The sequence below is a fragment of the Leiobunum rupestre genome, chromosome 4 (genome assembly GCF_980474605.1).
Source record: "Leiobunum rupestre chromosome 4, qqLeiRupe1.1.hap1, whole genome shotgun sequence".
Taxonomy (NCBI): Eukaryota; Metazoa; Arthropoda; class Arachnida; order Opiliones; family Sclerosomatidae; genus Leiobunum; species Leiobunum rupestre.
Window position 1 is genome coordinate 29,454,747 of NC_143387.1, and position 24,367 is coordinate 29,479,113.

A 24,367-nucleotide genomic window follows, 5' to 3' on the forward strand; every position below is an offset into this window, starting at 1 on the left:
CTTCGGTTTTCCCTTTCCATAAAAACTTCTTGAGGCTAACGATAAAAGTTAGTCTGGTCAACTAATCGGTCCGATTTTAGCGAGGGGTCGAACATTCACCAGAAATGTGTACGGGATTTCACGCTGGATTACAAAATTTCTTGTTGGATTTCGGATTTCTTAACTTTTGTCCCGGATTTCGTGATTTCTCGTTAGATATCAAGATTTCTTGCTGTATTTCGGGATTTCTCGACGGATTTTGGGATTTCTTGCTGGATTTCGGGATTTTTCGACGGATTTTGGGATTTATTGCTGGATTTCGGGATTTCTCGACGGATTTTGGGATTTCTTGCTGGATTTCGGGATTTCTCGACGGATTTTGGGATTTCTTGCTGGATTTCGGGATTTTTCGACGGATTTTGGGATTTCTTGCTGGATTTCGGGATTTCTCGACGGATTTTGGGATTTCTTGCAGGATTTCGGGATTTCTCGACGGATTTTGGGATTTCTTGCTGGATTTCGGGATTTCTCGACGGATTTTGGGATTTCTTGCTGGATTTCGGGATTTCTCGACGGATTTTGGGATTTCTTGCTGGATATCGGGATTTCTCGACGGATTTTGGGATTTCTTGCTGGATTTCGGGATTTCTCGACGGATTTTGGGATTTCTTGCTGGATTTCGGGATTTCTCGACGGATTTTGGGATTTCTCGCTGGATATCGGGATTTCTCGACGGATTTTGGGATTTCTTGCTGGATTTCGGGATTTTTCGACGGATTTTGGGATTTCTTGCTGGATTTCGGGATTTCCCGTCGGATTTCTTGCCGAATCTCGAGATTTTCAATAAATTTCCGGATTTTGATGAAATCCACGCTGGATTTCGGATGTCTTAAAAAATCTACGAGATTTGTTAGATAGTCGACCCTTCGGATTTTAGTCAGTAGTAAACGCAAGATTACGTAAAAATAGTCATACTAAACAACTTTTTTTTATAATACAAGAAGTTGTTTCCCATTTCCATAAAAACGTGTTGAGGTTAACGGTAATATTTAGGATAGTGTTGGCACACGAATTATAAGCCGGCAACCTGAATTATAGCATTGGGAATTTTAAAGTCACAGTATGACTTGTGCTTAAGCTGAAGACTTGGGTGTAAGGGGATGACTTCGGCCTAATTGATTATTATTATTACCTGGCTTTCCATATCACTTATTCACTGATAAAAAGGGGAAATATTTTCGATTCAATTTTTAATTTTGTAGTTAAAGGGGAACGGTCAAGCTTTAACCAGTTAGATAGCCCTATAGTTCATTAAAAACTAAAATTTATGGCGAAAACCGCATCAAAAAATATTGAGTGGTTAATTTTTAATAAAATAAAGAAATTTCGGGAAATCGAAAAGCGCGCGTCCGCCGCGACACCTGGTGAGAAGTCGGTGAGACAGAAAAACAACGTAAAAGCGGGCGCTGCTGAAAGCGCAAAAAAATTGTTTTTCACGCGCGGCGCGTTCCAGTTATAAGAGACCTAAGCCCAAATTGCGCAATTTTAAAAGTTAGGATAGTTCGCAAATCGCTCATACGGGGTTAGGCGCGCTGGCGGCAGCCCCTAAGATGGCGGCGAAAATTCAAACCCAAACACTTGGCGTTATTTTTCGTTTCAACTTTTTGGGCCAAAAGCTATTTTTTCAAGACAAAAAAAGGTACGTGTTAGTATATCGAACGTCTTGTTAAGTTCAAGTACTGTTGATAAATGTTTGCCTTTGTGAATATAAATTACACTTTGCCTCGGTGAATATAATATAAATTACACGTGGTTGGTTTTTAATTTGAAAGTTCGGCAGAGTCGGAAACTCTTGATACATGATTGAGATAAAAGTAAACGATTAAAAGCTCTTCACAAATCATGATATGCTACCCATAAACACTATCTCATCAAAGGTCTGTTTTTTATTGAAAGTTTTACCAAAATTAGCATATTGCACTTGCTTACTAGAACCAGTTATACACCTATTATCTTGTTATCTAAGTCTTAATGGGAAATTAAAACTCAATTTAACATAACCAATTATCATCATTATTTCCCAATGTTAAGTAAAATATTTAAAATAATATTCAATATATTAAATTACATTCAATAATATTAAAATTTCTGTTCAAAATATATTTAAAATTAAACCTATGGCTTTTATTTTAAATTATTAATTTTAGGAAAAATATGCCCTGAGGCAGAGCAAAGAGACAGATATTAAATAAAAAATGCTTTAATGTTGATTTAAGGGGTAGTTGGGATCTATGAAGGCACAGATATTGGAAATGTTTTAGAATTAAAGAGTTATTTTTTGGAATTATTTTAAAAAGCAAAATATATTTCTAAAATAATTTCCATCGATTTTCCTCACCTTTTATAGATTTTAAAACCCTTTCCTTAAATTTAAGCCTTGAAACTGTAACAGTAAACTGAGAAAATTTACTTGACTTGTGAGGATCTTTAGATTTTCATGATGCATGCCAAATTTAAATACTGATGTATAATTCTACTTTAAACCAGAAGATTAAAAAAATAAGTGCAGACTTGGATAGATATAATTTAGTAAATGTCTGTTTTATAAATTCATTAAGAGAATTAGCTTACATAGAAAGTTGCAAACTCCTTTAACCGTTTAATTTCTTATGTATTTATACAAAATTTTAATTTAACATATAAAACAGCATGTTAATTAAGGTTATAATATTTTCCGAGTAGTAGCATGGTAGTAGTTTGAAACACAAAACTGCAGAATCCAGTTACGACAGCATAGCAGACGTCTATACAGGGTTTTTGTTTTTTTTTTGTTTGAGACTCACACACATCGGTGTCGACCCTAGGCCTTAGACACCAGCACACACACAATAACTGATTAATCAGGGTGAGATATATGTAACGGCCACGCCACGGCGGGATAGTTAACTTGAACAGTCTTGATTAAATTTATTGCAAATCCCTTTTATTGATGACTTTTTTACTAGTTAACTTTCTATAATGAGTTTCAGGAATTTAAATGCTGTAATTTTACACGTAATCCTTTAGAATTTAAAATTTTCTCAGTTTACTGTTACAGTTTCAAGGCTCAAATTTAAGGAAAGGGTTTTAAAATCTATAAAAGGTGAGGAAAATCGATGGAAATTATTTTAGAAATATATTTTGCTTTTTAAAATAATTCCAAAAAATAACTCTTTAATTCTAAAACATTTCCAATATCTGTGCCTTCATAGATCCCAACTACCCCTTAAATCAACCTTCCAACTGCTTTGATTAAGGGGCTATAAGTCGCTTGAAGACTTGGCCCCTTGACAACCGACTTAACTCAAAAAAAATAAAATACTTTGATTTGAAAGCATTTTTTATTTAATTAATCAAATGGGCGAGAGGACTGAATTTTCCCCCACGTCACAATCGACTAAAAAAAAACAAAACAAAAAAACAATTGGATTGTATGTAGGTGGGTAGGAAATATTTACGGTGTTGTTAAATCACAAAAACCCCCTTTTAATTTTATTACTTTTTGTTTATTTACGTTTTGACCGACTACCAAATTCCTCCTCGTGTTTTCCCTGTTTTTGCCCACTCGTCGAGCAAACTTTAGACCATTCGCTGGCCGGTACATTAGCCAGTGTTTTTCCCAGAAAAGCCAAGATTGCCCCACTTTTTGTAAACCTCCTTGCGAGAGTCCCCTTTTGTAAAAAACCAAAGACTATATATACGCTTCGCAAAGCGTATATATAGTCTTTGTCAAAAACGTTGTTACACTATCTTCTCAGCCAACGGGTCAACAATGCCGGAATTCTGATCCCGCAAGTTTTTGAACGCAATTACAAATTTCGTACGTTTCAGCGTTGCCAGACGTACCGTAATTATTGTATAATTCAATAATTCTAGCTACGAATTTTGCTCGTACCATAATTTAACCAGTGTACCATATGGTTCGCCTTTTTGCAATAATTTTAACAGACCATACTATAATTTTAATAATTCTGATATAGGACACAGCTTATTTTCAATAATTTTCGAACTCACTAACATTTTGTTCTCATGTTCAGCCCAAATAGGTTATTAGTCGCCTTTGTTTAAAATAAATCTTGACGTCAATAACGGCAATTTTTGGTCGTTTGATTTTTAATATTAACTTTTATTTTTTTTAAACTCGCCAAATTCTCGAAACATAATGCTAGTGAAATAATTTTACGAAGAATTGAATAATTTTTGGGTTTGTATACCATAGTTTAAATTTTTGCATCTGGCAACGCTGGTACGTTTATAACCAAGTCGCGGGGATATAATATTTGGTAACCCATTTTATTCTCTTAATTAATTTCCCCCTTTTCTCCTTTAATTAAAGTTTTATTTAGGTTTTTATATCCGTCTCGATCATTTAACGAGTTGTCACGGCAAACGAACTCTTTGGATAGATCGATTTACAATTTTTAAGGGGCAGAGACAACTTTAAAGGGGTAAAATTCATCCGAGGTAACGTGGTCATGGCGTTATTTGTTAGTAGATGGCGTTCTGATAGCAACATGACGTCATAATTTTTTTTTCCACGATTGGTTGAAAGATTTCAGTTTTTAGTGGAGAACGGTTTTGTCGAGATTTAAAATACAAAATTATCTTCCCTGATTGGATAGTTTAAAATTGTATTATAGTGCCATCTATGGCGGAGAGTGTTAATTACTGTTAAAATTAATTGTTAATATAAATTACGAAAATTATATATTTTATTAAGAATTTAAAGTACTTTAATTTAGTAATTAATAAATAACTTTTTAAAAAAAGTTTATTTTTAATAAACTTTATAGTGTCGTCATCTACCTCAAACATTATTAAATAGGAAGGTACCTCGGGTGGATTTCGCCCCTTTTTGCATATTTCCCTGTAGGCCTTTAGATTTTCAAGTAAACCCTTGTAATCCCCGCCTCCTTTGCGGTATTCCAAAGTCCCAGATGGACATTTGGTCTACAAATGTTTTACGTAAACTATTTCTTTTTTTAAGTAAGTAGGCCTACTCCTTTTCTTTAGTATTTTTAATCACCAAAGGAAACTAATACTTATTTTTTGTTTTACGTTTTACAAAGCCCGAAGTAGTTTCTCAATTAATACCTCGACAACTGACATGTGAGTGGCGTTACAGTCGATCCAGTCTACGGTTAATCCACTGGTGTGTACTTACTTGGTCTTATATGATCTAAAGTTGAACGAGACAACAAAGCTATTACTTTTCTGAATGACGTGGTAGTTCATTTCATCTGGAAAACACAAAGTAATCACCACGCCACATGGACACTCAAGCTTTCGCGTCATTTAATAATTTACATATTTTATACGGTAATACAAGCTGTAAATTATATTATAATGGTGATATACTTTTTCACTCTGGGCGGAAAAAATAAGTAAACCCGATGCAACCATTCCAAAGATTCCAAAGGTTAGTATAAACTCAAAGGGTTATTATCGCGTTTTAAAACATTACAATTTTCGGTTTTTATTATATTTTCGAAATAAACATATCTACAAAATTAAACACAAAAGGAGTTTCTAAAAATATGAGGATGTATCGAAAGGAAAGTCACCATCATGATTAATAGGACGGCCTCAAATGAAAAAGTCAGATTAAATCATGATTAATTGGCTTAAATAATCATTAATTATCGATCAAAAGATTGAGCAGGTAATTAATTTCTAGATAATCAGAAATGTTTAATAAGGTCTTATTTATAAATTTTTTCACCTTTAGAAGCGAGTAATCCTCGCATAATCTTTCTTCAATCGATGTGTGGAGAAAAAATCTTTGCCTAGAAAACCACCAATTGATATGAAGTAAAACTGTAAAACCTTCATGAAATAAGAACCCCCATCGCATCATCAGCAGATCGAGTTGGGGAAGTGTCGCGCTCAACACTCTTAACAACTTACCACTCCACACCGAGCCCCCAAACCCAAACCCGTACCCAAAGTATTGGGATAATTTTGTATTTGACTAACATTGGAAACAAAGCTTTTCAGTATCTGGCTTTGTTCCCACGGCTTAGTCCTGAGCCTTTGAACCAATTGCCGCTACATTAAGATCGGGGTTGGCAAATTTACAACAGCCTGGACTAGCAAACACCTAGCTAGACTAAGTCAGCTTCCATTAGTCTACCGTGTCAGGAATCTAGGATATGTTTACGCTAGATCTAGTCTGATCACAATATGTCTTCGTATTTCGGTGCGACGCTCCGGAGGTCGATGTCGAAACAAAGTTACATTAACATGTTGGAAGACTACTATAAACTTGACCTTCGTTGTATCAATAACGAGGCACTACTAGATTTCTGATTCTACACAATCCAGTCCACCGTGCTCTTTTAATACTAACACATTTAAATTAAAAATGTCTCCGGCAAATTTATGTTCATAGTGGTGAATATTAATACTGATTAATATTGGCGAAATTTACTCTCTCAGATCCAGCCTTTAATCTTCCTTTTCGGGAATGCCATAAAAAGGTACTTAGTTAGGTTTAAAAGAATGCTCTAACAAGGTACTTAATTAGTTTCAACTAGAGGTCGGCGGAACGAATAAATTAACCGGCAAAATTTCGATTAACAATAAAAGGTTTGGTTAACTGTTTTTTATGAACATTTTATACGAATAAACAACGATTTAACATGCAAAAATAAACGGTTTTTTCGTATATTTTTGGGATAATTTGCGGTTATGAATAAAAATAAATAATTGGATAATGTCTTATTCAAACGCCGATCTCTAGTTTGAACACAACACAATCATTTAAATAAGCGAAATAATCTATAGGCTTCGGGTGTAGTTTAAATTTTGGTCTTAAGTATCGCCACCTACCGATCGAGTTTTAAATTGAATATATGAAAGCTGTCTGCTCTTTCAAAATTCACTCTGCGCAACAGCTGAAAGTTCAACCGAAAAATAAATTCAAAAGTGGCAAATTAAGGCAGATGGCGCTATATTTCCTAAGCTCGAAGCCTATTCACAGGTTGTTTCGGATAAGCAAGTCGTGAACTCAAGGGCCAGATGAGTCGAAAATGTCTAATGAACATGGGTCTTAAATTGCTTCGTGTCAGAGATATGGGCCCCTAAGAAGTACCGTCTAAAACAACTAAAATGTAGGACCCATCTGGACCCAAACAACAAGTCCTCGAGTTCACGACATGCTTATCCGAAACATCCTGTATAGCTGCTAGACTCTCATGAATAAAATAGCGAATTATCTTTTATATCGAGGGAGATACTATCAGTATCCATTTATAGTGGATAAAAACTGAGATAATAATAGACTTGTACATGATTTGCACAGTTTGCACTTGACGATACTCGTAAGCAAAATACTCGTTATTCACGAGCGTATCTGTATTACACTTTTGAATAAAAAGACACGTGACATTCAGAAAAAAAGATCCGAATCTTACTTTATTTTTTTATTACAAATGACAAATTCATTTTCGCCACAAAAAAATCTATATTATACAACAGTCACGATGTTCGACGGGTCCTTAATTCTTGGATTGATCAGCGGTACTTTTAGTTCTCTCTCCCTTAATTGTCATTCATCACTGTTCAGTTTATTATTTTTCTTTGTAGAAATTAATTTTAGCACGGATTTGTTCCGAGTTGATATAATGTAGTGTTTACTGTATAACGCGGAAATTTGAGCGCGGCGTTGTTGCAACCGCGCAAAAGCGCGTTTGCTGATATTTCCCACAGAGTTCCCCAAATTAATATTTTTTTTCTTGGATTAACTTTTTATCCTGATAATTAGGGTCTTGGGCGATAGATATTAGCCTTATAAAATACAGAACGTTCAGTGGTGGGACAAGGCTGAAAATGGAAAGAGGATATCGTATCAAAGACTGAAAGACTATTCGAACGAGGGACCAGCCAATTCAGCAAAATTTTACACCAGATTTCTGATTACCAAAAATATCTGTCAATTTCGATTCTCAGTGATTTTACGATTTCTTGGAATTTCAATGTTGCCATAAAAGATTTACTATTTTTTTTACTAATTACCAAAGATTTCCCCGATTTATAAGGATTCTTTCGTTTCCTAGTGATTTCGAAAATAATTTTGAATTTTTAAGATTTCCATTAATGACTTCTTTCGATTCCAACTGATTTTATGATTTCTAAAATAATCTGATTTTTAAGATAAGTATTAAAGATTTTTAAGGATTTTTCCCATTATTTTCGATAATTCTTAAATTCCACAAATTTCTTAATATTTAGAAATCTTTTTGGAAATTTAATAAATTTTATTATTTTGTAATTATTTTCTAGATGTACACTAGATTTATCGAGTGGCTGGCTCCTCGCATTAAAACTATCAGCTTTTGACGTACAACAAAAATATGAATGACTGTGAATTAATTTCGCTGTCAAGATACTATGTTTTCAAAGTAAAAAAACAAATAATCTTTGACCAATTATAGACATATCACCTATTTTAAACTAACTGTCACTAGGCTTATCAAAAGCTAGGTCTAACTCGATTGTAATCGCCATTTTGTCCAATTCGTTTATTTTGATTAACATTATTTCTTATGGTAACGTAGTATTTACTAGTATTAATCTTTCCAGTAGCTGTAGAATTTTCGTATGTATTTGAATTTATTACTAACTCGACATTTTCAAAATTTGCGTTTACTACGTTTTGCTATGAAACAGCCGACCTGCAGCTAATTACCTTAATATCAATTCATAGAATGAGCTTTGTATTGCATTAAAGCTTTTACTGTTCAATGAGTTCGTACCTCCAAACGAGATAACTAAATTTGTAATGTACATCAAAAGCCGTAGTGTGAAAGAAGCAAAATGTGGTTTATTTTTCAATTTGGAAGAGAAATGAGCTTACGGGATTCCTAGTCAGGGCGATGTTAGTTCGGACGGGCCTGTGATGCAGATGTAACGGGGGACGGAAATTATCAGCTAAAGTAGTTTTGGGATTTGAGGGTTCACCTTGCATTAGCTTGCGCAGACTGCTCAACTGCCAAAAAAAAAACATTATATTTTACTTTAGAAAACTGCTGCCCGACAAAAAATTAAAACATTGGGTTGTTTAAAATTAACTAATTTTTGAAATTGTTGACAAAATAATGAAATCGACTGGATCATAACATCCATTTAGCCTCTACTTTTGTATTTCGTTTGGAATTATGTTGGTGTATGTAGATTGGCCTCAACCTTTGTGTTTCGCTTGCAATTATGTTGGTGTATGTAGTTTTATCCTCTACTTTTGTATTTCGTTTATAATTATGTTGGTGTAAGTAGGTTTAGCCTCAACTTTTGTGTTTCGCTTGTAATTATGTTGGTGTATGTAGGTCTAGCCTCTACTTTTGTATTTCGTTTGCAATTATGTTGGTGTATGCAGGTTTAGCCCTTACTTTTGCGTTCGCTTGTAATTATGTTGGTGTAGGTAGGTTTAGCCTCTACTTTTGTGTTCGCTTGCAATTATGTTGGCGTAGGTAGGTTTAGCCTCTACTCTTGTATTTCGTTTATAATTAGGTCGGTGTAGGTAGGTTTAGCATCTACTCTTGTAATTCCTTTATAATGATGTTTCTGTAGGTAGGTTTCACGCAACAATATCGGAAGTCAATGACTAACCTGATATTTAGTAATGTACAGGGGTTTATTTACAATAATCCACGTGACTGTCTCGAAGCAGCCAGGCATTGTGGTTGAGCCTTCGTACGTGATGTAATGCGAAGTGTCGGGCAACAGATCCCGTATGCTGATCAGACTTATTTCTGACTGCATACCTGAAATTTAATAACGGATAATTACATAAACGAGGCTATTAGAAAATATATCGCTGTAGGGCTAAAATTAAATCTGTGGAAGATATTCGTGACTCCATTGAAACGCGAAACTAGATCTGGGGCGGACAATTAGTTTGGATGGTGTTCCACAAACTAAGCAGTCCATTTTTATTCTATGTATGTACACTTTCTACAGTAATAAATTTGGTATATTCCCATTCGATCGAAATCCCATTCGACCGAATTCAATATGTTTCCGAAATATAGCCCAAAAGGCGGATTCGGTTCATTGGGACCTTTTGTTTTGTTTTTTACTTCTGCCCCGAGATATAGCAGGGTACGCAAAAAACGTTATACCTAAACAAAATTGCTACAGGTGTACTAACGGTAAGGTTAGGTTAGGTTAGGTTATATTAGGTTAGGTTAGGTTAGGTTATATTAGGTTAGGTTAGGTTAGTCTCTCACTTCCCTAGGGTGGCGCGCTTTTATAAATATATTTATGCTTTGAACTTTTTATTTATATCAAGAATACAATAATTCGAACAATTTCATTTTTTAATGTGAATGGTTAAGTTTGTAGCAATTGCGTCGAGTAAGGCTAACGCGACTTCTTCATTCGAACCCTCCTTTGTGAGCTATTTTCTCCATTTTAGCTAACTGGCTCCAATAAGACTATCAACACTTATTTATATAAGAAGTAAACGTATTTAAAAAACGTCTCAATGTACTATAAAAAAAATAATATAAACGTGCAAAATTGGGCCGTAAACCGCACAATTGGGGTATTTTCGATCGATTGGGACTCAATGTTAAATCGTTTTCGAACGAATGGGATTTCGGTCGAATGGGACCAAAGCATAAATTTAGAACAGTTATAGATTTAATAAAAAAAATGTATAAGTTTTGGGATAAAAAATAAATTTGGTTTTCTTATTGAGTTCATCAACATTTTGTTTCTTAATATTATATTTTTTAAAGCCACAATCGATTTTTTACATAACTTAAATAGACAAATAAGTAATTACTTAAAATGAGCTTAAGCTTCCGCAAAATAATATATTTTAGAATAAAAACACTGGTGCACAATTAAAAGTTTAATGATTTAAACTCGACCCAGGTTTCAGTAGCCTTCATGGTACTTTTGTCAATCTTGACAAAGGTACGATGAAGGCTACCGAAACCTGGGTCCAGGTTTAATCATTAAACTTTTAATTGTGCAGCAGAGCATTTCTTTGTGTTTTTATTCTAAAATATATATACAAAGGAGTAGTTGGGGCCACTTTTCTGAAAATATTATTTTCTTTGGCCTTTCTTTATTCGGACCTTGAAGTTTTTTAAACGTACACCGAAAAACTCTTTCTGCAAAAACGAAAAAATTACCGATTCTGGTGAATTATAACAAAATATAATTGAAGATGGGTCAACAAACATTCGACGGTGGGCTATTACTTAAGTTACATTTCTAACTAAACGGAGGTCAAAAACAATTACCCAGTAAGCTATCACTGCTCTAGATTACGAAAAATGGATCTGTGATTGGTTTCTAGCTAGTGGATTCTATAATTTCTTAAGATTCAAAGTCTTTGTAAACCCAAAAAGGGTGACTCAGCGCAAAACTCAAGCGGATAAAAAACGTGTATGATAAAATAAAATCCTAAAACGAATTGAAATCTTGATGCTTTGTCTTTGCTGTCAGCTGGTGCGTATTAGTCACAGTTGATGAATCTCACCTTTGTAGGTTATTTTCTCTAAAGATTTGGTGAGAGTTTCCAGTTGCGGATTTGGCTTCTCTCCAACCTGCAAAAAAATATATAAATATTTTATTTTTGTACATTTTAAGTTATTTTATAATATTTTTCAGCTTTAAGAAACTCGTCACCTAAAGTAAGGAACAAAACAAACTCTCAAGTGATTTTCACTGTGGAAAAATAAATCAATTTATTTATTTTATAAATCAATGTCATTTCGGGACATCGAAATTAAGATAAATACCATAAAGAAATTAAAAGATGTTTGATAAAATTTGACAAAATCGCTAAAAGGATGCTGAAAATCTACGTAATAATATAATTCTAACAAACTGACCCCAGCGATTGCAACTGCGCCACAACTTAGTTTACTTTCGAAATTGACGATTGTAGGTCAAAAGTTGGCGGAAATTGTAGCGTAGGATTTTTCCGAATTTGATTTCGGTTCGCGAGTCGTACACGTTTTTTTTTTGTCGCGAAAACGAAGAAACCAGCGTTGGTTGGAAAATGAGAGAAGCCATAGAATGCTTCTACACAATAGGGAACAGCTAGGCGCCGCAGTTTTTCGAGACAGCTTTCCCGGACATTCGTGTCCAGGGTGAGAAGTGGGGAAAGTCTGCGTGTCTCAAAACGTAGTAGTGGAACGTGGCTGCGAGAGCCGGGAAGGAACGAAATTGGTTCCATAACCTCGACGCTTCACGCCGCAGCGGGGCCTATAGCGAAGGACGCCACAAAGGAAAGGCAATATACCGCGGCAAAGTCTAAGCCTTAGGCGCCAATTACCCAAGATTAGCTCGACGCGCTTTCTGTTTCGAGCGAAGCTTCCAGCGGGGTCCCGGGCCCAGACACCGCATAAAGAGAGAAAGAAAGTATCGCGCTCCTTCCAAAGTCACCGAATAGGCTTAGGTCCAGCATTAGGCCAGCGATGGCGATACTTTTTTCATTTTCGCCGACGGAGCTATTGACCGATTTCATCATCAAAGTTAGGCTGCCACGTCCCCCTCCCACCCCCCCCCCCTATTCCATTCGGTCTCTCTTTACCACGTGTCCTTTCGGCGAATTTCGCTCCACTTTGTCCCCGTAAAAGAGTCATCGAGACGGACAAAATAGGCGAGACTATTTCCAAAATGTCTAGCAAGAACCCCACGGTGACTTGCACTGTACTTTCACACCTTCAGTTTTGCCGTAGATATAATCGATAATAATACCAGCGCAATCCTAAATAAATTAACGTTGTCGGAGTTTAAGCAACTTGGGGGTTAAATGTTTACCATACATTTGGTCGTAGGTCATCGTAACCGCGGTCGTTATACACTGACCATCTCACCCAAGATCGCGAAATGACTTCACCCGTATACGTGTTGACGTCTTGATAACACTCGATTATTTCGTTAAACCTAGGAGCAACAAACACAAGGAGAACGCAGCTAGCCTTTAAACACGCTAACGCAGTGTTGCGTACAAATTTCATTGGACGATCCTTTACGCTGAGCGTTTTACGGAAAGGGGGAAGACTATTTTCCCCTTCTCGACGCCAACAAGCGCTAAAGCGTCTAGCCAATGATTCCAACGGCAGCAGGCGCTAAAGCGTCTAACCAATGAAAAATGTTCGACTTTTGACGGGTTGCGTTCTCCTTGTGTGGGATGCTGTGTTTGATGCTCCTAGATTAAACTATAAAGCTTAAAGGGCAACAGAATCATATGGAAAATTCTGACAATAAATAACTTGATATTTTCCCCGCCCTTTTTTCAGAATCTAGTACAATTTGAAGCATTCCGCGGTCATTTAATTTCTTGCCTTGAAAATATCGAAAGCAGAAATTACCTACTTTTGGAAATATCGGGTTAAAATTCGAGTTTAATTACTTCACTATTATCTTGAAGTCAGCAATATAGATATTTATATTTTGTTTTTATTGCCTTTTGATAAAGTCGATATAACGCCTAACCGCGAAGGAATTCAGCCAACTTTTATCGGGAAGAGTATACTCCAGTGAGCGGAAAACAAAACCATTAAATGTTCCTTCAAAAAAAGGGCGGGAAAAAATAGTCGTCGGAAAGCTCTATTTTTTATCCCGCAGAAACCGGAAGCCGACTCGCTCCTCCTACTCCGGCATAGCTCGGATACATCGTAGCTCGGATGGTCGTCGCCAACTGTCCAGACGCACCAGGCAAACGTACACTTCGGTCTCTCTCTTCCAGTTTCCTGTTTGCTTATCGCGCGGACACTGGGGAGTTCGCGGAAGAAGACCCCTCAGCGGCTCCGCGTATATCTATATCTCATAATGACCACAGTCGCCAAAAAGAAAGTTTAGTTCGCAGTTGTAGCGCGTGTCTGCGTTGCCCGGGGGGAGGGGACCAAAAGAAAAAAGGGGGGATTCGATGATTCTTAGCACGACCTCGCGGGCCCGCGGCTCTTTGAACTTATAATTTTAGCATAATGTTTTTAAAGACGTTCGGCTGGGCCCGAAACTTAGCGAAGGCGATGCGGGGGCACGTTTCGAGCTAAAATAGAAGACGCGGCCAACGAGCGTTGGAGAAAGCGAAAAAAAAATATCGATAAAGATCGCGACCAGAGGTGAAATTTGCCACAAAATGGCGGCTACTCCATTAAAAAACGTTTTAGCTTCCTCCTGGCGTTCCCAAATGGTAATAGAGGCGGCCACCCACTCAGCCACCCTCGACAACTTTTTTGTTTTCTTTCGCTCTCTCTCTGGCAACTTTTCTTTGCCTATTATTTTTGAACCTATACCGAGGTGGGACCGGGGGAAAATGGCCAAGGGCCCCTCTTCTTAAGGAGATTGCGTTCTTTTTTTGGCAGTTCCCCTTTATGCCAAAGGGGTGAAGCAATATCCAAAAACCTATATCTCCGAGAATTTATAAATATAAAGTTTGTGAAAATTACTTTGACTAATCGAAGATAGCATTACGGTTCTAGTTTTGATCGCCATAATTTAGACTATAATAAATATTTAAAACCTTTTATTATAATATCACATTTAAGTTTATCCTAAATTTTATTATTAAAATAGATTTGATAGGAAATTCCGTTTAATAAATATAATATGGCAACCTGTTAATTTTGGTTGAATAATATTAACATTTCTTAAAGTAGTAATTTTGGTTGAATAATATTAACATTTTATATTGAATTTCACTAAAATAAAGAATTTATCTCCTTAAAGGAAAGATTTAATTAGAGGTCGGGGATGGTTAACTTTTATTCAATAGATAAAGCTCTCAAAATTATTCGTAAAACGTTTTGATCAAGTAATTTATATTTCTGAATTATCCGATTAATCTTTTGATAAATTTGTAAAAGCTCAAATTTTACGAATAACACATGTTTTTTAATCATTTTCCGAAATATTAACCGGTAAATTTCTTTGTTTACATTTTTTTCCGAAAAAAATCAATTTAAACATGGAGAATGATTAACCGTCCCCGACCTCTAGATTTAATCACAGATTCGAAAAGTAATTTCTTTATGGTATGAATATTTTAACAATTTTCGGGGAATATATAGAAATGAAAAGAGCTCGCGGAAATAGATTCCGGGGTTGTGTGTAGGAGCGGGTAGAGAATCTCCAATTAAGCAGTAAAAGTGTATGGGTAAAAGATAATTAAAACCTTCTTAAATCGGGGGTAACAATTCGTTCCCTTTCGCGGGTAGCGGGCGAGAGGAGGCGACGAGCCGCTGGAAGAGAAGGGGAAAAAATTACAACTTAAAGCAAACAGACTTAGATTGGGATCCGTCCTGGTTTAAGCCCCTTCTTGGCGAACGCGTCCTTTGGACGAAAGGGAGAACGGACCTAGTAATTAGCGAAGAGGAGGGTTTCCTAGCTGATTAGTTTACTCAGTAAGGCTACGGAATTTAATTAGGCTAGAGGGTAGATCTTTTTAGAATGAGCTTATAGCGAACCCATTTTACAGTCGCGCTAAAGGAGCCGCTGAGAGATAAAAAACGGGAAGATTCGAATTGAATAAATTACCGGCGAGAACGAAGGCCCGGTAATGTGTCTGTCTGTACGACGGACCCCGGTGCTGGCCTTCTGAAAAATTCCCCTTTTCTCCTTCATTTTTTTCCGAAATCTTATTCGCTTAGGCTTAGATTTAAGTCGCGGAATTCTTTAGATATAAGCGTTGGTCTAATACTCTTAAGATATTAATGAATACGATTCATTTGAAATTATTATGATTGCATTACGGACGTGAGTTAACTTAGTTTATTTAATCGTATGGCTTATTTACTTAAATATGAAAAAAAAAGAATCATAATCAACTGGTAGACTAAAAGCGTAGCGAAACAATGTACTAAAGTCCTTTTTGTTGGAATAAATCATTAACTAAAACTGTATAATTTGGGAATTAGCATTGTTTGCGTTACTATGAGAGATGAATTAAAAGACAATACCACTACCAGAAAATATGATTAATAATCTGATCATCAGGTAAGGGGAAAAAAGGTACTGCTTAAGCCCACTTTGTAGTTTTACGCATTTCGAGAACCTACTTGAAATTGCAATAAAGAATTTAGAGCGCCATTGCGGTCTTTAAAAATTAAAATCTTTCATTTGTCAAAATTATAAAGTAAAACATTCGGGTCGGTTTCGAATTTAATACCGGATTTGGCGATCTCAATTACGAGTATTGCCTAAAACTGGAAAGTGGCTAATCTCTTCTTCATTATTATCGGCCGTACGTGAACGCCTGAAGTGGACTAAGAGCGGAGAGTGGGCAAACACGGTTTTGAATAGAAAATCAACGGATATAGTTTGAGGGCGGCGAAGGGCGTGGGTGTGCGGAAAGCGAGTACATAGGTGGGTCACTCTCCCTTTTTGTTCAAACAAACTAATCAGCCATTTATTCGTCGGAGCTCCTGCAACTTAATTAAAAGCCTCTTTGGTCTTTACCGAGCGCGTCGACACCGGTTTTGGAGTATGGTCAGTTCGGTATTAAGAGAAATTCTTTTTGATGAGTCGCCGATTAAGTAGGGCGAAACTCGGGCCAAGTCGTCCATTGTTTAGTTCAAATCTGGCAAAATCAAATTAGAGAGCTCCCAAGACGGCTTCACTCAAACCAATTGAGAGAGATGGAAAATACAATGGCACTCGTTTCGCCGCCTGTAACTCCGCCAGAGCGGGGAAACGGCCTGGGGTCAATTTTACTGGCAATTTTATCGTGTCTTACTGCCGTACAGATCCCCTGTTTCGATATCGGGCGCGTGGAAAAAATGAAGAGTTTAACGCTATACAAGCGTAATTCCCTTTTTTCTTCTATATAAAAACAAGACCGCCAAAGTGCGTAGTGTAGAGTTTCACTTGGAACGAAAAAGGGTCGGGCGTAATTTTGGTTTTGGGCGTTACTTACGAATATTATCTCGTTTAATAACCTCGAAACGTCGAATAGAGAGATGAAGATCCATTTCATCTCTATGATGGAACGTCGGCGATGTGACGTATTGATTGTAATATTTCCATTGAAAAAGAAAACCAGCTGGGGCGAAGGTTAAAAATAACGTTAGCTAGGTGGGCCTATCGCATCTGGCTGAATTGAGTTATACAGAATGATAAGAAATTCCAGACCCGGACTATTTTTTCTCTCCCTTCGCCCAGGGCATTGTGCAGCTGCGGAAGAGAGAGTTCTGGATACAGTGCAGCGACGGGGGGGGGGGGGGGGCCCTGGCCGTGAGAGATAGACTCGCGACACGTCCACGCATGACATCTTTTCAATTTTACAACTCCGGCGCTTCTTGCCCCGGGACTCGACGGCTGTCATCCGTTCATCGCCATCTTCGCTTCTCCCACCTCTGCCACGACTTAGAACCCCGCTCCACGACTCCCGATCTCCCTCCGAACATTGACGAATGCACTCGGCTACATACTGACAAAACTACAGACTCGCCACTGCTTGGGAAATATTCTCGTTGCTCGCGCGAAGTTTAAATTTTATATTAAATTTATTTCTAGCCACAATCTTTTTGTATTCTGCCTGGAAAATTCGTCAAAATATTTTAACAATATCGGGAACCGATATTGGAAAACTAACTGAAAATCGGCTATTGTGGCGCATTACGTATAATTTAATTAGAATACACTAACAAGGAGAGTACCCGAGGTGTTTATGGCGGAATTTGTTTAAAGTCGGGCGTAATGTAGACCTATATGAGATATGAAATTTCCCAAAAGGAGATGTTACACTACCCATTCGATTTGCCATGGCAACCGAAAATGTTTTTGACCACTTGAATATAAAAAAAAGATTTTTTCCTTATTTTACCCAAAAAGTGTTACAATTTTACACCATGAATGTTGCAGTTTACCCAAACTTGATGAAATTTACCTAAATGTGGTCCAAATTACCCATTTCTCGATTTTAAAATTAACAAAAAAAATCGTAAAACCGAGAATATTATATGCTTTTTTAAATGGATATTTTTGTTTTAAGTGGTCAAAAACATTTTCGGTTGCCATGTCAAATGGAATGGGTAGTGCAACGTCTCCTTTTGGCAAATTTCATATCTCATATAGGTCTAGATTACGCCCGACTTTGAACAAAATCGGCAATAAACACCTCGTAAGTATTAAAACAAAATAATTAACAAGAATGAACAAACCTGAATATGGAACGGCTTATATGAACAAAATTGAAATGAAGAACCTTTGGGAAAAGGGAATTTTATCAACGACGGCAGTGACTCGCGAACCCTTTTATCCGCTTACGAATTAGAATAGCTGTATAGTTACCTGGGGAATAGTCCCATTTGCGACGACGGGTCAGAGTTCACGGGTTACGCGACGCTGTTATAAAAGTAAGAAAGAGAGAACTAGGAGGCGTATATTTCCGGGAGAGTAATCGGTCAATTAAAAGTGTACGCGACTTTAATTCGTCCGTTTTAAAAGCCACGACATCGAGTGGCGTCACTTCGGGCCCGGGCCATCGGGGAAGCGCGTTTTAATCCGAGGGCCTCCTTCCAGTCCCTTTCCTCACGTCTTGTACTAAAACAGGGAGCGCAACACGAAGCTTAAGTGGACTAAAGTGCAAACTTTGTCAGCGACTCGAGACCTTTATTGATATAAATGCGCGTTCGCAGAAAAGGCTCGTGAAGAGGCACGCGTTGAAGGCCATGTGGGAGACTCTCTCTCTCACTCTCTCTCTCGCTCACTCTCTCGCTCTCTCTCTATTATTATCGAAATAAACGGAACCCATCAAGAGGTCTTACGCGCGAATTAAGGAGAAATGGAGTATTCGGTGGGGAAATGAACGGAATGCTTGTAACTAGATGGCGCTAACATCTAAATAATGGCGTCCTCTCTTTACGAACTATAAGATGACTTGTTAGGGAGCACTAAAATCGTGATTAATGCCTAAATTAATTAATTCTATACGTCGCTTAATAAATTTAAGCAAATTAAACCTGGTACGAAAAATATATGTCAGTGACCAATTCCACGGCCAAATTAGATCTTCTCGTAAACTCGCGCAGTGTTCTGGAAGCTAAATTTTTCGCCGCTTGGTGCGCCAGTAAACGGGACAACCTTCACAATGGTTTCTTTTAAATATTTTCTTATACGTTACTTAACATTTAATTTAATATGGTGGGCCTTCTGTGCGAGTTTACTAAGTTGGCCGGGCCTATTTAATCTCGATTCTATTCAAGGTTAATTCGATGGAGTCAACACCAGAATGAGATAACTTGTACATTCCAACGCATTACTTCCGGGGAAAATGGTGGATAACCCCGTTGCTCTATCTGGTAGCGTGATCGTTTAATTGTCTACACAAGTATAGTTTAGATTTTCATATCCGTCATCCGCTTAAGCTTAGACGTATTAATTGGGAATTTAGAAAATAAAAGCGGTCTTTAAAAAATATATTCTTGGAATGCTTATTAATAATTAGTTGTTAATTACTTATAAGCAGTGGCGGCGTAAGGGGGGGGGGCGAGGGGGCGGTCCGCCCCGGGTACCAGGGTAGCCAGGGGTGCCATCGGAGAAGCTCGAGGGGGGGTGCAAGGATTAAACTTGAAGAAGACGGACGTGAAAACTGCTGCACGGTCCTGTGGGTGTCACAAAACACTGCCGCCGCCCCGGGGACCCAGCCTTCTTAAGCCGCCACTGCTTATAAGGAATATTAGTGATTATTAATAATTAGTTGTTAATTACTTATAAGGAATATTAATGATCGTTTTTAATTAATAATTATTTATGATAGTTCTTAAATTTTTAATTATTTATGATCGCTTTTATTTATTAATGATCGTCTTTAATTATTAAATATTAGTTATTAATATTTTTTATTATTATTAATAATTTATGATCGTTTTAAATTATTAAATGTAAGTTATTAATATTAATGATTATTACTAATTATTAATTATGGTTTTTATTTATTAAATATTATTTATTAATTTTAATTATTATTATTATTTTTATTTAGTTATTATTGAGAAACTAGTTCATGGTGATATTCCGATTGTAATGAAGTTCTTTTTATTTCTGTAGTATTAAATATTTAGTATTAATTTCATTGTAGTATACGTTGAAAAATAAAATAATTTTAATTTATACTCGGTTCCGCAAAGTCTATAATTGACCTACAAACGCCTGTAAAAGTGTTCCACACGCGGTACACCTCCGTTCAGGGAGAAGCTAACTTCTAGAAACAATCGTTTAACCCGGGTTTCCCGTAGAACGCCTGTAGAGATGTTACACACGCATTGCATTTGCCGGCCATTCGACTTAATGGAGTAATACATTATAGAAAATGATTTTCAGCCTTTTCTTTCCGCGACAACCCCGAAGAAACGACAATAAATCGTTTAGCGAAAAAGGACTGATAAAAAAGGGTAGCTTGTCGTGTACGAGGTATTAAATAGCCGAGAAACACGCCGTCGAATCGAGATTGCTAGATAAAGACGAACTGTAAACGTCGAGATAGGGATCTCGAAGGTCGTCTTACCGAGAGATGCTTGTCGCCGCCGCCGCCGGAGACGACGATTTTAAATCGCTTTATGGTAAATAAGGAGAAACTAACTGTCAGTTACGGAGCCCGAGTCTCTTCCATTTTTCATTTCGCCATACCGTAATAGAATCACGTAGGTAGGCGTGCTCATGTCAAAAGACGGATGACACGTAACTAATTGCTAATAGCTCGTTAATTGTTATTCCAGTCGCGCGCCACGTGCATAGTGGAAGGGGGAAAACTTTCAACGGAAGGAACATCCAAATTTACTCAGTGGCGGCGACCGGCAATGCCAACGAAGGCGAAACTCTTTTCAAAACATTTATTATTTATAGATTTTAAGTAAGAGTTAAATTAAATGGAATAGCCAGTTTCTTTCGTAGATAAATAATAAGGAAATAAGTTAGTCGAAATAGTTACATTATAATACTTTTTTCGAACCTTTATAGCCCGATCAACGGCCGACTTATATCCGCCAGTTTATTTGCCAATTAATCGCGCAAAACTGTGAAACTTTTGCGATTTAATAAAACAAAACTGAAATATTTTTTAAATAACTTCTTTTCTGTATTCTACTTTTTCGAAAAAGATCATATATTCAATCTCAAAACGTTTCCTTTTAAAAATCTCTCAACTCAAGTAGTTAAATATGTTGGGGTGATATATTATTAATGAAGATTTATTTGTTTTACTTTTTCTAAACCCCAAGAAACTATAGAACACCGTACCTTAGATTCTAGAGCTTTCCGATTAACGGAGAGAAATACATTGTTTCACACCCGTTCATGGGACTACAGCAACTAAATACATGAATATAGCTATATTTACGGCTTTTCGTGGTCATTTTAGAGTCATATAAAATATCATCAAGGACCCGGCTTTGGGTAGGACACTTCGACCGTTTCAACAGAGGTGGCGGGACGTACGGCGAACACTGCCATCTATCTTGATCGTCGACCCGACCCTATTTTGCTACAAAGGGTCAGACAGTTATACTCTAAGTGTTTTTTAATTTATACCTTTAAAAATAGAGATTCGATAACACTTTGTAATTTTTATGCCACTCGTTTTGTTACCGACATGAATCTAAACGTAAATATAATGTCCAAATCTTTGCGGCCAGAGACACGCATAATTTTTGGGTCCCAAACTTTATAATTTGTTGCATATTGATATTAAAAATAGCTCTAATGTATTCATTTAAAAAAACTGTAAATGGCTTATAGACTTGGGTTATCAAGAATTGTTTAGTTATTTACACTTGGATTAACTTTAAAATTTCAATTTTCTTTTTTTACGGATATGTTTTGTTTTATGGCCACCATGCTGAAGTCAATTTGGGATTAATTTGAATGTTTTACAACTCCCACGCACGATTATTTTACTCTTGTGGACTGAGGGGGATTAACTATTTAATTTATATTATTGTCCTATCACTATGGCTTTAATAAATTAATAATAATAATAAGTATCTGACACTATACGTAACGATTTTACAGAATCATATTTTATTTCTAAAAAACAATTTTCTCAATCGTTTGATTAGTTTAACGTGATTTTGCAACTAGGCTGGCAATACGCTAGTCAACCGATAAAATTTAAAAATAAAGAATTTAAACTTTTGGAAGAGAGACGGGTGTGTTTTTTAAGGGTACTATTCCAAAAATTTTCAGACCATTTACACCCTACAAGATAACGCGCGGAAAGAAAAAAAAATAAACGGAATATACTAAATGCGGTTTTCGAAAACTTCGCGAACGGTGAAAAGAAATCCTCAGACAGCGGGAAGTAGACGAATACGAAAGAAAAACGGCTAAAATCGAGAAGTTTTAGCGGTAATAGGCAAAAGGCTCCGAAGGCGATCCATTCCAAACAGCGGTGAAAGAGTTTAATCCTTCGCGGGTGACGCGCTCACTGTGGGAGAAGAAAATGGAATAAGTACTTAACACTCTCGGCAACGACATTCAGCCGCGCATTAAGCGAACCTGCGCTTACCACGAAGGTGCCAGAGCCCATTTACAGATACGAGCCCGCCAAATATAAAGAAGAAATAGCGCGCTGAAACGAGACGAGATAGACGATCAAGTCAGCCAGATACATTGGTAAACACGCGCCTTAAGGAAAATAGACTCGACCGAAGGGTTTGTCCCCAAAAATATTATTTGCCCGGTTTCAGTTGACCATTATCTGGACATCATTCCTAATCCTACACGATCGTCTCTACGAAAAAATTATACGCAAAACAAGCTGGCCATCGACACGAGGCCGTTTCACCTACTTACGCCTGTCACATTCGTTGGTACGTAGATGTGGATGATGATTTACAAAATATCATTCCATACAATGACCTTTGACCTTCCTGTGATTCGGGTCAAGTTAAAATAGTGCTACCAACGGCCAGCTGTTCGGGTTATTAATTCAGGTCGAAATTTTAAAATATTTGTTGGTAATCGATTAAATAATTCAAGAGTTATATCTTAATGGTAAATAATTCAAGAGTTATATCTTAATGGTAAATAATTCAAGAGTTATATCTTAATGGTAAATAATTCAAGAGTTATATATTAATGGTAAATAATCCAAGAGTTATATCTTAATGGTAAATAATTCAAGAGTTATATCTTAATGGTAAATAATTCAAGACATGTAGAATTTTTGCGCTGAACATATAGTTTAGGTGTTAAGATGATAACGTACATTTCACACAGTCATCCACTACATCCACGAAAGAGACAATAGTATAATATTCAACAATAAGAGGGCGCGTCGGACGTGGAACTAAAAACGGATAAAACCATTACGTGCTTCTCGGAGGAAATAGCAGTTTGGGGGTTATCTTTTCCGCGGCTGGCGTTGTTGACCAGGCTATAGTGGGAACCCGACCTCTGGTATTAAAGACGAGTCCCCCTTTCTCTATTGTTTATTGGCCGGAGAGCCATCGAGGACGTCGGATTCGTCGTGGCTGAGGACTAGGCTTAGCTGTCCACTTTAATACACACAATAAGAGTTGTTTGAAATAGTAAGAGGGAAGATGGCTGGGGAGACAAGTAAGAGAACTTTCGCGGGGGGAGAACAAAGAGAGAGAGAGTCGGCGGGAGGGGGGAAAGACGCCGGAGCTGACATCTGGTGTTTGACAGGCCCAACTCATTGGGGACGTAAAGGGGTAGCCATTTGACAAGAAATGCCCGCATACCAGAGAATGAAAAAAAGCGAGGGGGAGGCAAATCCCGAATACAAAAGACGGCCAGAATCGATGAGAGGTCGATACGCCGATTGTTTCCTCCCCGCCATCGCCTCAGCGAGCGCCATCTTCCGTCCAGGCTGCGTTCTCATTGACACCCCGTATTAATCGAATCAATGGCGACGCGCCCTTTCCCCATCTCTTCCTGCCGCTTCTCTTTTTGTCGTCTATGCCTCTAATTGATTCTAGCAATCCCGAATCAAACCGCGCGTTAAGGCGGAACAGGCCGAGAAATCTTAACTAGGGCACTCTCATCACCAATGGCGACCACGAAAAAAAAATAAGCCATTTGAATTAGGAAGAGGCTATGGCAGCGAGGCCAAAGGGGCGAAGAGTGGCGTCAGGAGGGGGGAGGAGAGCGTTGGCAGCCCCTCCCCCCCCAAAAAAGAGAGAAAAACCAATAATGATTCTAACAGGTGTTTGCCATTGTGCGCTGCCAGAACCGTCCAAGTGGAAAATTTCATTGGGAAAATTTGGCGAAAATTTTCGAGTGGCAGAACCACTCGATTTTAACAAGCGAGCTTCGGATATCGGCGCCCATCGGGTCCGGCCAGCCATTCTCCGAAGCCCCCAATTAGACGCGACATTTTATTACGGAGTAGATTCAGATGGATACGCGTATATTGGCCTATTTC

At 37.3% G+C, this 24,367-nt stretch overlaps 1 protein-coding gene across 1 annotated transcript in view; it reads right to left on the reverse strand.

Annotated features, from left to right (window-relative positions):
- Positions 1–7,482: 7,482 nt before the first annotated feature.
- LOC149947423 (carbonic anhydrase-related protein 10-like) overlaps positions 7,483–24,367 on the reverse strand; it is a 130,729-nt gene continuing 113,844 nt past the window's right edge. The window contains exons 6-9 of the mRNA XM_090171782.1: positions 11,510–11,576; positions 9,625–9,779; positions 8,876–9,007; positions 7,483–7,842 (exon numbers count right to left, since the gene is read on the reverse strand). Coding sequence (XP_090027908.1) covers positions 7,780–7,842; positions 8,876–9,007; positions 9,625–9,779; positions 11,510–11,576 — 417 coding nt within the window. The 3' untranslated portion in view covers positions 7,483–7,779. The remainder of the gene's footprint in view (positions 7,843–8,875; positions 9,008–9,624; positions 9,780–11,509; positions 11,577–24,367) is intronic.